We start from the raw sequence: 15769 nt of genomic DNA, 5'->3' as shown, positions 1-15769 counted from the left end.
TGAGATAATATATCTCATCTTTTATTTTCTCCAGTTCATAGGAATAAAAGGCCTACTTCTTTCCTACTGTGAATCCCACCTAGTTTTGAAACACACTTTATCACACCTCTCTACATAAGGGATATTATTCTAGCTGACTCATAAAAATACCATTTATCTGCCTACAAATTATTTTTTTGCATGGGGAAATCTAATATAATAAATGTGTATTCAGGGGCATTCATAGTCTGAGCAAAAACAAGCAATAACAAATTATAATCAGGTATAATTACTGCCTACTTAGGAAAAATGATAATTTTATTACATTATAGATATAGAACAGCACCTGCTTCTAACCATCCTGGGGGCTCAACCTGGTATGCAGTTTTGTTTTTTTTTTGCTCTATTAAGTGCTCTTGTTTTCCAACTGCAGCTCAAGGGTAAGGATCAGCATTTCCTCAGCTTTCTATTGGTTGGCAAAATCTTCCCTGATTTTCGTTTATTGAAAGCATCATCTTTTTCCCCCTTCCTCCTGTTCCCTGCTGACCAGGAGTGCTGTGCACCGACTGAACATCTAATTTAGAATATGAGCACTACTTCTTTGTGGCACCAGCAGAATTACTTTTCACTGGGGGAAATGTCCTTTCTGTGATCTCATTTGATCTTTGGGGGCCTAGTCATCTTGGAATAGTGATCAGTGTTTGTTTGAGTAGTTGCTAGAATTGAGTAGTTTGAGTAGTAGCTGGATCTGAAGTTACTGCCTGCCTTATTACCCTTCTTTCCAGATCTAGTCTGAGAAATAAATGGTATATTTAAAAACAATCATTCTAAAAAAAAACACAAAATTAGGCAGTAGAAATCTGAGGATGGAGGTCTCTGCTTATCACTCTAGATGACTGACATATAATGTTACTACTTAGATAACTCTGAGGAGAATTATCCCCTAGTAGATGAGCACACAATCATCAAACACATCCTGAGAAAAATGAAAAAAAAAAAAACTTGTCATAACTAAATATTACCTACAGTTGAGTAAGAATCAGATTGGTATCACTAATTTAAGAGGAGAAAATCACTTTGAACTGGAAATATTAAATTTATCTCAGTGATCATCCAAGTGTGATAACAGAGAGAGTCTCAAACCACAGATTCAGTAAGCTTACTAACCCAAGACTTACTAAAATATCACTAAAGGTTTTAATATACAGAAGACATAATTCCAGAAAGAAGTATTTCTTTTCCACATTTTATCTCAAAAAGGCATGCTGCTAAATCTAAATAAATAAGAACAATAAAAATATTTTGATAGCATGGTAGAATCAACATTTCAGACTGTTGGGGTCAGTGAAAAAATATGTTAAGCTTTTTATTTATTCAGAAATAAAAGAAAACACAGATTAACTTTAGAGCTTATTAGGGAAAATATACTTCTGTGTATTTTAAGGTAACAATAAAAATACTGGGAAAATAATATATAGTTTTTAAATGTATGAAAACCATGGAAAAAAGAAAATTTGATCATTTCAAGGAAAAGAAGGAAAGAGGGAAGATAGGAAACACGAAGTACAGTGGTAGATATAAAAACAAGCATATATCTGTAATACAATAAATGTGAGCGAGCCAAACTCATTTATTATGAGACAGAGACTATTAAAAGCTGCCTACTTTGTTTTCAGTTCTTAAGAGAACGATGTAATATTATCTTGCTGAAATGTTTCTTTTACTATACTATTACTATGTCTCAACAGGTATACCTATAATTTTAAAACAAAATGTAACATTATAACAATTGCAACTATATATGTACCCAACATAGGAGCTGAAAGTGAAGTCGCTCAGTCACGTCCGACTCTTAGTGACCCCATGGACTGCAGCCTACCAGGCTCCTCCGTCCATGGGATTTTCCAGGCAAGAGTACTGGAGTGGGGTGCCATTGCACTGCAATATATAAGGAAAATATTAATAGCCATAAAAGGAGAAATTGATAGTGACACAGTAAAAGTAAGGGACTTTAACAGATGATCCAGACACAAAATCAATAAGGAAACACAGACCTTGGATGATACATTAGACCAGATGGACTTTATTTATAGAACATTGTATCTAAAAGTAGAAGAATACACATTCTTTTCAAATGCACATGGAGCATTCTCCAGGATTAATCACATGTTGGGCCACAAAGCAAGCCTTGGTAAATTTAAGAAAACTGAAATCATATCAAGCACCTTTTCTGACCACAATGCTGTGAGATTAGAAATCAACTACAAGAAAAACACTGTAAAAACACAAATATGTGGCAGCTAAATAATATGCTACTAAACAACCAATGGATAACTGAAGAAATCAAAGAAGAAATAATAAAATACCTAGAGACAAATCACAATGAAAACATGACCATCCAAAACCTATGAGACACAGCAAAAAAACAGTTTTAAGAGGAAAGTTTATAGCAATTCAATCTTACCTCAGAAAACAAGAAAAACCCCAAATAAACAACCTAACCTTATGCCTGAAGCAACTAGAGAAAAAATACAAACAAAACTCAAAAAGTTAGTAGACAAAAAGAAATCATAAAGACCAGAGCTGAAATAAATGAAATAGAGAAAACAATAGAAAAGATCAATGAAACTAAAAGCTGATTCTTTGAAAAGATAAACAAAATTGATAAACTTTTAGCCAGCCTCATCATGAAAAAAAAAAGGGAGAGGCCTCAAATCAATGAATTTAGAACTATAAAAGGAGAAGTTACAATGAACACCACAGAAATACAAAATATCATAATAGACAGCTACAAGCAACTATATGCCAATAAAATGGACAACCAAGAAGAAATGGGTGAATTCTCAGAAAGATGCAACCTTCCAAGACTGAACTAGGAAGAAATAGAAAATATGAACAGACTGATCATAAGCACTGAAATTGAAACTGTGATTTTAAAACTCACAACAAACAAAAGTCCAGGATCAAATGGCTTCACAGGCGAATTCTCTCAGATATTTTGAAAAGAGCTGACACCTATCTTCTGAAACTCTTCCAAAAAATTGCAAAGGAAGGAACACTCCCAAACTCTATCCATGAGGCCACTATCACCCTAATACAAAAATCAGACAAGATCACACAAAGAAAGAAAATTGTAGGGTTGACATAGACACACTACTACATTTAAAATAGTGAACAAAGATCTGCTGTTAGCACAGGGAACGCTGTTCAATATTCTGTAATAAAGTAAATAGGAAAATAATTTCAAAAAGAATAAGCGAAAGTAAAGTCACTCAAGTCATGTCTGACTCTTTGTGACCCTCTGCACTGTAGCCTGCCAGATTCCCCATCCATGGGATTTTCCAGGCAAGAATACTGGAGTGGGTTGCCATTTCCTTCCCTGAGGGAATCTTCTTGACCTGGGGATCGAACCCATTTCTCCTGCATTGCAGGCAGACTCGTTATCGTCTGAGCCACCAAGGAATCCAGACATATGTATATGTATAACTGAATCACCTTACTATACACCTGAAACTAACACAATATTGTTAATCCACTGTAGTCCAATATAAAATTTTTTTTAAGGAAACAAACGCACATAAAAATAACAGAACTGCAGGGAGGAACTGTCATACCTAACTATTCAGAGACTTGAATATACCTCTTCTTGAAAACTTATAGTTCAAGGAGACAAAAGAAATGAACAGTGTAATTCATTGGCATCTTAATATATGTATTCTTGTACATGAGCATAGAATAGAGAGTGTTTTCAAACACACATTTGTCATGGATATATGAAAACTATAAAACACTGATGAAAGAAAACAAAGATGACACAAATAGTTGGGGAAATATACCATGTTCATGGATCAGAAGAATCAATATAGTGAAAATGAGTATACTACCCAAAGCAATCTATAGATTCAATGCAATCCTTATCAAGCTACCAATGGTATTTTTCAGAGAACTAGAACAAATAATTTCACAATTTGTATGGAAATACAAAAACCTCATATAGCCAAAGCAATCTTAAGAAAGAAGAATGGAACTGGAGGAATCAACCTAACTTCAGGCTATACTACAAAGCAACAGTCATCAAGACAGTATGGTACTGGCACAAAGACAGAAATATAGACCAATGGAACAAAATAGAAAGCCCAGAGATAAATCCACACACCTATGGACACCTTATCTTTGACAAAGGAGGCAGGAATATACAATGGAGAAGACGATCTCTTTAACAAATGGTGCTGGGAAAACTGGTCAACCACTTGTAAAAGAATGAAACTAGAACACTTTGTAGCACCATATACAAAAATAAACTCAAAATGGATTAAAGGTCTAAATGGAAGACCAGAGACTATAAAACTCCTAGAGGAAAACATAGGCAAAACACTCTCTGACATAAATCATAGCAGGATCCTCTATGACCCACCTCCCAGAGTAATGGAAATAAAAGCAGAAATAAACAAATGGGACCTAATTAAACTTAAAAGCTTTTGCACAACGAAGGAAACTATAAGCAAGGTGAAAAGATAACATTCCGAATCGGAGAAAATAATAGCAAATGAAGCAACTGACAAAGAGTTAATCTCAAAAATATACAAGCAACTCCTGCAGCTCACTTCTAGAAAAATTAGCGACCCAATCAAAAAATGGGCCAAAGAACTAAAGAGACATTTCTCCAAAGAAGACATACAGATGGCTAACAAACATGTGAAAAGATGCTCAACATCACTCATTATCAGATCAGATCAGTCACTCAGTCATGTCCGACTCTTTGCGACCCCATGAATCGCAGCACACCAGGCCTCCCTGTCCATCACCAACTCCCGGAGTTCACTGAGACTCACGTCCACCGAGTCAGTGATGCCATCCAGCCATCTCATCCTCTGTCATCCCCTTTTCCTCCTGCCCCCCAATCCCTCCCAGCATCAGAGTCTTTTCCAATGAGTCAACTCTTTGCATGAGGTGGCCAAAGTACTGGAGTTTCAGCTTTAGCATCATTCCTTCCAAAGAACACCCAGGACTGATCTCCTTTAGGATGGACTGGTTGGATCTCCTTGCAGTCCAAGGGACTCTCAAGAGTCTTCTCCAACACCACAGTTCAAAAGCATCAATTCTTCGGTGCTCAGCCTTCTTCACAGTCCAACTCTCACATCCATACATGACTCATTATCAGAAAAATGCAAATCAAAACCACAATGAGGTACCATTTCATGCCAGTTAGAATGGCTGCTATCAAAAGTCTACAAACAATAAATGCTGAAGAGGGTGTGGAGAAAAAGGAACCCCCTTACACTGTTGGTGGGAATGCAAACTAGTATAGCCACTATGGAGAACAGTGTGGAGATTCCTTAAAGAACTGGAAACAGAACTGCCTTATGACCCAGCAATCCCACTGCTGGGCATACACACTGAGGAAACCAGAATTGAAAGAGACTTGTGTACCCCAATGTTCATCACAGCACTCTTTACAATAGCCAGGACATGGAAGCAACCTAGATGTCCATTGGCAGATGAATGGATAAGAAAGTTGTGGTACATATACACAATGGAATGTTACTCAGCTGTTAAGAATGCATTTGAATCAGTTCTAATGTGATGGATGAAACTGGAGCCTATTATACAGAGTGAAGTAAGCCAGAAAGAAAAACACCAATAGAGTATATTAATGCATATACATGGAATTTAGGAAGATGGTAACGATGACCCTATATGTGAGACAGCAAAAGAGACACAGATATAAAGAACAGACTTTTGGACTCTGTGGGAGAAGGCGAGGGTGGGATGATTTGAGAGAATGGCATTGAAACATGTATATTACCATATGTGAAACAGATCACCAGTCCAGGTTCAATGCATGAGACAGGGTGCTCAGGGCTGGTGCACTGCGATGACCCTGAGGGATGGGATGGGGAGGGAACTGGGAGGGAGGGTCAGGATGGGGAACACATGTACACCCATGGCTGATTCATGTGAATGTATGGCAAAAACCACCACAATATTGTAAAGTAATTAGCCTCCAATTAAAAAGAAAAGAAAAAGCAGAAATAGAGTCACAGAAAAAAAAAAAAAAAAGAAAGCTGAAACTAAATATCTCAAAAAAGTACCATAGATCATATTCATTCTCTACAAGTGGAAGAAAAAAAAGAGACTATCCAATCTTACATGTCTAGATTTTTTTAGTAGTCAAAAATGAATATAGTAAAAATACAAAACATTTAGACATGAATGAAAATGAAAGCACTGTGTGCCAGAGAGAGAGAAAAGCAACTAAAATGAAACTTAGAGGAACATTCATGGCTTCAAATGCATTTCTGGAGAAAAAGAAACCTAAAATTTCAAATAAAAAAAGCTGTAAGGACAATAAGTTAAGACTAAAGCAAAAACAAATTAAATAGACAAAGCTTTGACAACATGAAAGTCTCAAATGTTCTCATGAATTTAAAAATGGGATGTAACCTCTGATATGCACACGTGCATGCTCATTTGTGTCGAACTCTTTGCAATCTTATGGATTGTAGCCTGCCGGGCTCCTCTGTCCATGGTATTCTCCAGGCAGGAATACTGGAGTAGGTTGCCATTTCCTCCTCCAGGGGATCTTCCTGACTCTGGGATTGAACCCACATCTCTTGCAACTCCTGCATTGGCAGACAGATTCTTTTACCACTGAGCCACCTGGGAAGCCTTGTAACCACAGATATAGATGCATACTATAAATTTGTGGTTCTGAAGCTTCACTGTGCATCAGAAACACTTGGAGAGTTTATTACAGCTTTCTGGGCCCTACTGTCAAAGTTTTTAACTCAGTAGGTTTGGGATAGGCTCAAAAATTTTCTAAGCTATTTCCCACTGATGCTGCAGCTGCTTCTGGGCCCACACTTTGAAAACCATTGCTATAAACTCTTAGCAATTATGAAAACGTGACTGAAAAGGATACTATGAATTACCATATTTGGGTCATGAAGAAAAAGAAGACTCAACTAAACTAAGAAAAAAATTAATTTAAATCAAAATACTACTGTCACCTCCTAAAATAGGCACTAGGCTCAACATATTTCTACAGCTGAATACTTTATGGAGATCATTCTCATTTTATACAAAACATCTGGAGTATAGAAAAAGAAAAGTACCTGAATCAGTTTACAAAAGAGTTGCTTTGATATAGACATTGAACAAAATTATATACCTCTATCACTGAGTAACACGGATATAAAAGGATCAGCAAATTAAATCCAATATATCATGACCAAGTAGTATTTATTCTAGGAAAACAGGTATTTTTTTAAACTGTGCCACTCATTAGAAATATATAAAGGATTAAAAAAAATCCTATGATTCTCTCAAGTATTAAAAAAAACTTTAATCAGGAAGAAACAGAAAATATGAACAGACTAGTGAGTAGATTGAATCAATAATGAAAAGTCTCTCAGGAAAGAATGGACCAAGAGCAGATAGCTTCACTGTTGAATTTTACCAGATATTTAAAGAAGAATACCAATCATTCTCAAATTCTTCCCAAAAATTGCAGAGGGGAGGAACACTCCCAAACTCATTTTATGAAGCCAGAGTTACCTTGTTACTAAAGCCAGAAAAAAACTCTACTGGGAAACTACAGGCCAATATCCCAGATGAATATAGATGCACAAAAACAAATTTCTCAATAGAATACTAGTGAACCAAATTGAGCATCACATTAAAAGGATTATTCACCATGATCAAGTAGGATTTATCCCTAGGATGTAATGATGGTTCTACACATACAAATCAGCCAAGTGATGCATCACATTAATAGAATGAAAGAAAAATATTATCCATTTGACAAAACTGAACATCTGTTCATGGTAAAAACCTCAATAAATTATGTATTAAAGCAATGTACCCCAATTTAATAAAGACCACATATGACAACCACAGCTAGCATCCTATTCAATGGTGAAAGGTTTAAAGCTTTTCCTCTAAGATCAAGAAAAAAGACAAAGGTATCACCACTCCTATTCAGTGTAATACTGGAAGTCCTAGATAGAGCAATCAGGCAAGAAATAAGTCATCCGAGGTGGAAAGGAATATGTAAAATTTCCTTTGTTTGCAGATGATACAATTTTCAATAGTCAACAGGGACATGAAAAGGTTCTCAGCATCTCTAATCATCAGGGAAATGCAAACCAAAACCACAGTAAGATATCAGCTTCTGCCTGTGAGAAGGGCTATCATGAAAAAGGAATAACAGGAATAACAAATGCTGGCAAGGATGTGGGAAAAGGAGAACTGTTGTGCACTGTTGCTGGGATTATAAATTGGTGCAGCCACAATGGAATACAACGGTATGGAGGTTCCCCCCCAAATTAAAAAAAAAAAAACTACTATATGATCCAGCAGAGAAGGCAATGGTACCCCACTCCAGTACTCTTGCCTGGAAAATCCCATGGTCGGAGGAGCCTGGTGGGTTGCAGTCCATGGGGTTGCTAAGAGTTGGACACAACTGAGTGACTTCACTTTCACTTTTCACTATCATGCATTGGAGAAGGAAATGGCAACCCACTCCAGTGTTCTTGCCTGGAGACTCCCAGGGATGGGGGAGCCTGGTGGGTTGCCATCTATGGGGTCACACAGAGTCAGACACGACTGAAATGACTTAGCAGCAGCAGCATATGATCCAGAAATTCACTTCTGGGGATATATCCAAAGGAAATGAATATACTAAAGAGAAATCTGCACACTCGTGTTCACATTGGCCAAGATACGAAGACAACCTAAGTGTTCTTCAGTGGATGAATGGATAAAGAAGTGTATGCATGGGTGTGTGTGTGTGTGTGTGTGAGTATATGTGTATAACAGTATATCATTCATCCATAAGAAAGAAAGGAAACCCTGCCAATTTCGACAACATGGATAGATGTTGAGGGCATTATCCTAAGTGAAATAAGTCAGAAAGAAAATACCATATGGTCTGCTGCTGCTGCTACTAAGTCGCTTCAGTCGTGTCCAACTCTGCATATGGTCATTTGTATGTCTAATCTTGAAATAAACTCATGAAGAAATATTAATAGATGAAACTGGTGGTAAACACAGGCAGGGTATTGACAGTGGGAGAATTGAATGAAGGTGGTCAAAAGGTACAAACTTCCAGTTAAGAGATAAATAAATATTGAAGATACATAACACAATATCTATAGTTAACACTGTAGTATAGTAGATATGAAAGTGTTGAGAGAGTAAATTCTGAGAGTGCTCACAAGGAAAAAAACTTTTTTTCTATATGAGATGTTGGATGTAACCAAAATTTATTATGGTTATCATTTCACAGTATATAAGTCAAACCATTATTCTGTACACCTTAATCTTCTACAGTGCTATATGTCAATTATGTGTGTGTGTGCTCAGTTGCTCAGTCGTGTCCAAATCCATGCAGCCCCATGGACTGTAGCCTGCCAGGCTCCTCTGTCCATGGAATTTCCCAGGCAAGAATACTGGAGTGGATTGCCATTTCCTCCTCCAAGGGATCTTCCTGACTTAGGGGTCGAACCCAGGTCTCTTGTGTCTTCTGTATTGGCAGGCGGATTCTTTACTATTAGCACCAGCTGGGAAGACCATGCCAATTATATGTCGATTATATTTCAGTAAAATTTGGGAAAATTCTGAAATAAAAGTAAGAGTAGAACCACAGGGAAAAGTAGAACTCATGATCAAAGAAGGAATCCTGTCTAACCTTGAGTAAGTCCTAGGCCCCTGAAACCTTGACTAGGTTATTATGAAGCATGCCATTCTTTCTTGCTGGCTCAACAGCAAATACTGACTGATGTGTGAGCCCTCTTGTCTGTCTTCAGTTGTCACTCAGTCGTGTCTGACTCTTTGAGACCCCATAGACTACAACACACCATGCTTCCCTGTCCATCACCAACTCCTGGAGCTTGTTCAAACTCATGTCCATCAAGTCAGTGATGCCATCCAAACATCTCATCCTCTGTCATCCCCTTCTCCTCCTGCCTTCAATCTTTCCCAGCATCAGGGTCTTTTCCAATGAGTCAGTTTCTCACATCAAGTGGCCAAAATACTGGAGTTTCAGCTTCAGCATCAGTCCTTCTAGTGAATATTCAGGACTGATTTCCTTTAGGCTCGACTGGTTGGATCTCCTTGCAGTCCAAGGGACCCTCAAGAGTCTTCTCCAACACCACAGTTCAAAAGCATCAATTCTTTGATGTTCAGCTTTCTTTTTAGTTCAACTTACATCCATACATGACTACTGTAAAAACCATAGCTTTGACTAGATGGACCTTTGTCGGCAAAGTAATGTCTCTGCTTTTTAATATGCTGTCTAGGTTGGTCATAGCTTTTCTTCCAAGGAGCAAGCATCTTTTAATTTCATGGCTGCAGTCACCATCTGCTGTGGTTTTGGAGCCCAAGAAAATAAAATCTCTCACTATTTCCATTGTTTCCCCATCTATTTGCCATGAAGTGATGGGACCTGATGCCATGATCTTTGTTTTTTGAATATTGAGTTTTAAGCCAGCTTTTTCACTGTCCTCTTTCATCAAGAGGCTGTTTAGTTCCTCTCCTCTTTCTGCCAGAAGGGTGGTGTCATCTCTGTTTCTGAGGTTCTTGATGTTTCTCCCAACAATCTTGATTCCAACTTGTGCTTCATCCAGCCTGGCATTTCTCATGATGTACTCTGCATATAAGTTAAATAAGCAGGGTGACAATATACAGCCTTGACATACTCCTTTCCTGATTTGGAACCAGTCTGTTGTTCCATGTCCAGTTCTAACTGTTGCTTCTTGACCTGCATACAGATTTCTCAATAGGCAGGTACAGTAGTCTGGTATTCCCATCTCTCGAATTTTCCACAGTTTGTTGTGATCTACATAGTCAAAGGCTTTGGCATAATCAATAAAGCAGAAGTAGATGTTTTTCTACAGAAGTTGTCTGTCTTAGAAGGCATTGACTCTATCTGTGCACTTCTCTGATTCAAGCTCAGTTTGTAAAGAATCTGCTTGTAATGCAGGAGACCCAGGTATGATTCCTGGGTCAGGAAGATCCACTAGAGAAGGGATAGGCTACCCATTCCAGTATTCTTGGGCTTCCTTTGTGGCTCAGCTGGTAAAGAATCCACCTGCAATGAGGGAGACCTGGGTTCAATCCCTGGGTTGGGAAGATCCCCTGGAGAAGGGAAAGGCTATCCACTCCAGTATTCTGGCCTAGAGAAGTCCATGGACTGTATAGCCCATGGGGTCACAAAGAGTCAGACACAACTGAGCGATTTTGACTTTCTGATTCAAGTTGCACCTTTTGTTCCCCCAGGAGCATTCATCCCTCGGTGTAATGAGGAGGGCTATTACAAAGCCACACAGTGCCATGGCAGCACGGGGCAATGCTGGTGTGTGGATAAATACGGCAATGAGCTAGCCGGCTCCAGGAAACAGGGCGCTGTGAACTGTGGTGAGTAAGGCCTTCTCCACCTGGCCCTCAGTGACCTCTAGAGACTCGTAGGTACTCACTGTATGAAGATTTGGGCAGAAGAATCTCAGGAAGTCACTGTGGTCTACAGTGAGCAAGTTGACAAACAAGATATAGTAAACCTGGAATCACATGAGATGATGCATAGCTAGTTTTCTGAGTGGGAGGAGCTCACCATGACCATTGAACTGGATAGCAGTTTTTGACAGTCAGGGAGTGGCTGCAAGCCAAGAGTGACTCTCAAGATAAACCTCCCTAGAATTCTGGAGCTTTTAACAGACTAAAGCTTGTGGTCCCTACCAGGTAGATGGGGATGCTCCCATGTTCAGAAGGTAAACTGCATGGTTTTGCCTTATAGCTAAGGAGGTTGTGAGGCATAGCAGAAACTTACCTCCCATCTCTTCTCCCTCCTTTCAGAGGAGGAGCAGGAGACCTCGGGGGATTTTGGCAGCGGTGGCTCTGTGGTTCTGCTGGATGACCTGGAGGATGAGCAGGACCTGGGACCCAAGGACAGACTGGGGAAGCCGCGGGTGCATGCCCGGGCGGTGACGGAGGATGATGAGGATGAGGACGACGACAAAGAGGATGAGGTCGGGTACATATGGTAGTCCCCACACGGAGGAGGACACGAGGTCTGCACAGAATTGCAAGTCACTTCCCGTTCCTGCATCTGTCTCTAAGACTCCACAGCACACAGCCTCTTCTCCATCGTCGCACTCTCTACCCAAGCTAGGGTTTTGGAAGACAACTCCTTGTTCCCAGATCATGCTGATTTTGCATACGGCATGTGGGAAGAAGGGTGTTGTGCTTTGTTTTTTAGGGGAATGGCTGGCCGAATGAGAGCCTCCTTCCCTTCTGTGAGTTTTTTTACAACAAGCATGTGATGTATGTGGGATTCTGACAGTGCAGGGAGCCCCCACCCTCTAAATGTCAAAGACCCTTTCCAGTCACCCACACGGGTGGTTATTACAGCATGGTTCCCGGCCTTACCGTGTCTAAGTGCTTTTCTTGTGTCCTGTAGATGTTGTGGAAAACACACCACACTGTACCTTTTCCCCCCTGCCCAACCCACCCCCCGCCATCCCTGTGTCTATTATTACAAATCAGTTTTTCACTTCACTCGATCTGGCTTCCTACAAATGACAGCCTTAATTCAGTCAAGAGTCCCTTTGGGGAATTGATTTTATTAAAAAAAAAAAAGGTATCTGGATACTTCTGTCTGTACGTGCATAAATAGGTAAGTATATACAGAAGACACTGTACACACCACTCTGGAAAAAAAAGGGGCGGGGGGAGTTGGGTATCTATTAAAAAACTTATTTGAAAAACAATTACACATTTGTCAGCTTGTCTAGACCTGGATCGTCATTTCTGGAATAGCAAATCTGTATCAAAGTCCTTTTTTTTGCACTACCAGTTGGCACTTGTAGCCTACAGGCTGAGGAGGCTGCTTCCATCTGCGGCAGCAGAGCTACTGGAAGCCTCTTTGATTTGGATAAGCCTCTGTCTGCCTAAATCGCTTTCCTTGCAGAAGCCATGAGACTCCCACGTGGGCAGCTTCACAAGCCATTGCTCTCATTTCAGCTCCAACCCCGCTTTGGGCTGTGGCAGTCCTGTCTGTGGCAGGCCCCTCTCTCCCCTACCTACTCAAGGGCTTTTTGTAAGGCATGTACACATATCCCCCGCTCTCTAAGAAGACAGTCTCCTTGCTGTTCCTTAGCAGAAGAAAATTTTGCATCCTTAACTCAATCTTTCAGTTTTGCCCCTCTCTATCCACACATCATGATGAGGCTACAAAAGCTCTACAGATTTTCTTTGATCACTTAACATTTGTAAAGAATCTCAGATGGAGGCCCAGAAAGAACTTTATGACAGCACATGGGAAGCCAGGGTGGGATTTTTTTAAGAGCTAATCCTGTACTCATCCCCTCCCCCATACATGTGTCAAGGGACTCATGAAGAAAGCCCTTCACCATTGCATTTCTTTGCCCTAAGTCAACTCCTGATTAGAATCCATCTCCAAATTTGGTAGGGTCATCATCTCTGCAATCTTTAGGATTTCTCCTGATACAAGTACCAAAGAGTAGTCTTCCAAGTGGCCCCATTTAGTTCAGTATGGGCCTTAAGCTCCTGCCCCACCTGGTTGTCACCTTCCTCACCAGCCACCCAGCAAGGCTCTGTGGCCCACATTTGTTTTTCTTCCCTTCCTGCGCTCCAGCCAGTCCACAAGGAGACCACACAAACTCAGGCAAAAAATATATTCAGCCAAACTAGGATTATAGTGGCAGCTGACCAACCCTACCCCAAACTGACCATTTGTTTCTACTTTACCAGCCCACCTCAAACTACTATTTTCAAATCCCTGCGTTGGCCAGGCCCACTTGCCTTATCCCTGGAGTTGGCTCAGATGGGACATGAACTTACTTGATACACTGAACTTGTTCAGCCTGAAAGACATGAGAACAGCCAGGACCCTAGGTGTCAGGTGACCGTGGGCAAGCTCTGTATTGGGATCTCAACTCCATCACTTCTGTTTCAGTTTTTTTTCTCACTTGAACAAAACTCTGAGATGATAATTTATAAAAACAGGTGCTTAATTGCAGCTAAATTATAATCACGTATATAAAAGAATCGAGACATGTTAAAAAATCTCAGTCTACGCCATCAGAGAAAACCATTGTTATTATCTCCTCTGAGCTTAGAAAAATACACAAGAGAACAAATTAAAATCGACAAATTGGTTTCACTTAGAGAAACTTCTAGGAACAGAGTGAACCACTGATTTTAATTTGCCTAATTATCTTATGACAAGTGTCAAATTAAGATGACACTTAAAGATCCTTAGCATTAACTTAATGATGGAGAAGAGTACTCACTAGTCAATTCCCAGGAAGGTAATGAGATGCTCATTTTCAGAGATATTCCAAGAAGATATTTTGATTCATTAAAATATTAAATAAAAAGCCCTCCTAAGACTGGAACCCAAAATCAATGGAACAACATTAATGCCACTTTTCATGCCTCACTTTGGTAAGACAGCATTAGTTTTTTTCAAAGATACTTTGCGTAAGTACTAAAGATGTGATTTTTTTAGTTACTTAGTCTTTAGAAGAATTTTTTCTTTTCTTTTTTTGGCAGGAGTCCTTTAGATAGTGACAAAGCATCCATCAAAATTTTGATTAAAAATATAGTACTGTGATAATCATCCCCTTATTGGAGACAGGTATGGAGTTGAAACTTCAATGACTCATTTTTGGAACCTCCTTAGTGAATGGGTTTATTCTTATTCTATAAATGGTTCTTTTATTTGATACCATTTCCTTAGCATCTAAGTTAAGCCCCAGAATTTTATTCCACAGTGGTTAGTTGTCTACCACATTAGTGTCTTTTTGTTTCTGCCAACATTCTAGGCATGTTGTAGGCAAGGAAGGGAATACCTTCCTACTGAACCAGTTCTTCCTCCTTTATGCCCATCTTCCCACACCCAGCACTGAATGACAACGTGTCTGTCCAGGTCTGCCCCTCTCCTCTTCCCAGGATGCCATCTACAGTTTTGTTTTTAACCTTGACCACACTGTACAGTAACATCCAAGAGCCCTTTCTACAGTGGGTGATTTTGGTCTTTTTATACCTTTTTCTCAGAGTCACTGTTTCTGTCTCTGTTCCATGTGTAGCAATGTAATGAGAGCCCACCAACTCCTGAGTGTCAAGTTTGTTGCCCCTATTGTGGATGAAATAGTGAAGTAGAAAAACCTAGTAAATTCTGAATGCTTTCCCATGTAGACTTATCTGGAATGTGAACACGACTCTTTTGGTTAATAGTAAATGCTTAACTGTAGTCCTGAGTAGGTGCATTTGTTTGTCTCAATAAATTTTAATTTGTCTGCAGTGTCTGCGCATTTGTACTTTGTTAGCTTGCACGTGCGCTCACCAGGCCACGTTCATACATCATCTCTGCGGAAGGGTTGGGCAAGTCAAGGGGGTAACTAAATGCAAGGCTCTCTCTTAAGGCTTCTGTACGCCGGGGGAGCCAACCACGAGGGGGTGCAGCCTGTCCTGACCCTCTCAGAACACCCTGGCACACCCAAGCCCTGTGCCCGCTCAGCCTAGAATCTTAGTATTCAGTCCCCCTTTTTGCTTTCTTCTTTCTCAAGCTGCAACTTTGTTACTTCATCCTTATCCATCAGATTTCATTGCTGTCATCCTGTTTACAACCTTAAGCTTTTTCAGTTCTTATTCCTTCCCTCCCTAGTCAGGTCTTCTCCAATTCTCTTGGGAGAAAAGAAACAAAAACCAAAAAACTTCACAGGGACTCTTGAGTTTTCCTCAGTTCATGGATTAACACACCATATGC

General features: G+C 39.7%; 1 protein-coding gene across 2 annotated transcripts in view; it reads left to right on the top strand.

The window, feature by feature from the left end:
- SPOCK1 (SPARC (osteonectin), cwcv and kazal like domains proteoglycan 1) overlaps window positions 1-15303 on the top strand; it is a 584625-nt gene extending 569322 nt beyond the window's left edge. For both annotated transcript variants that reach the window (XM_061423580.1, XM_061423579.1), the window contains 2 exons: window positions 11260-11397; window positions 11833-15303. In XM_061423580.1, the coding sequence (XP_061279564.1) occupies window positions 11260-11397; window positions 11833-12023 (329 nt within the window). In that variant the 3' untranslated portion in view covers window positions 12024-15303. The remainder of the gene's footprint in view (window positions 1-11259; window positions 11398-11832) is intronic.
- Window positions 15304-15769: the final 466 nt, after the last annotated feature.

This window comes from Bos javanicus, chromosome 7 (assembly GCF_032452875.1).
Source record: "Bos javanicus breed banteng chromosome 7, ARS-OSU_banteng_1.0, whole genome shotgun sequence".
NCBI classification, from domain to species: domain Eukaryota; kingdom Metazoa; phylum Chordata; class Mammalia; order Artiodactyla; family Bovidae; genus Bos; species Bos javanicus.
Note: the sequence above shows the minus strand (reverse complement) of the source record. Positions and strands in the feature narration are given on the sequence as shown.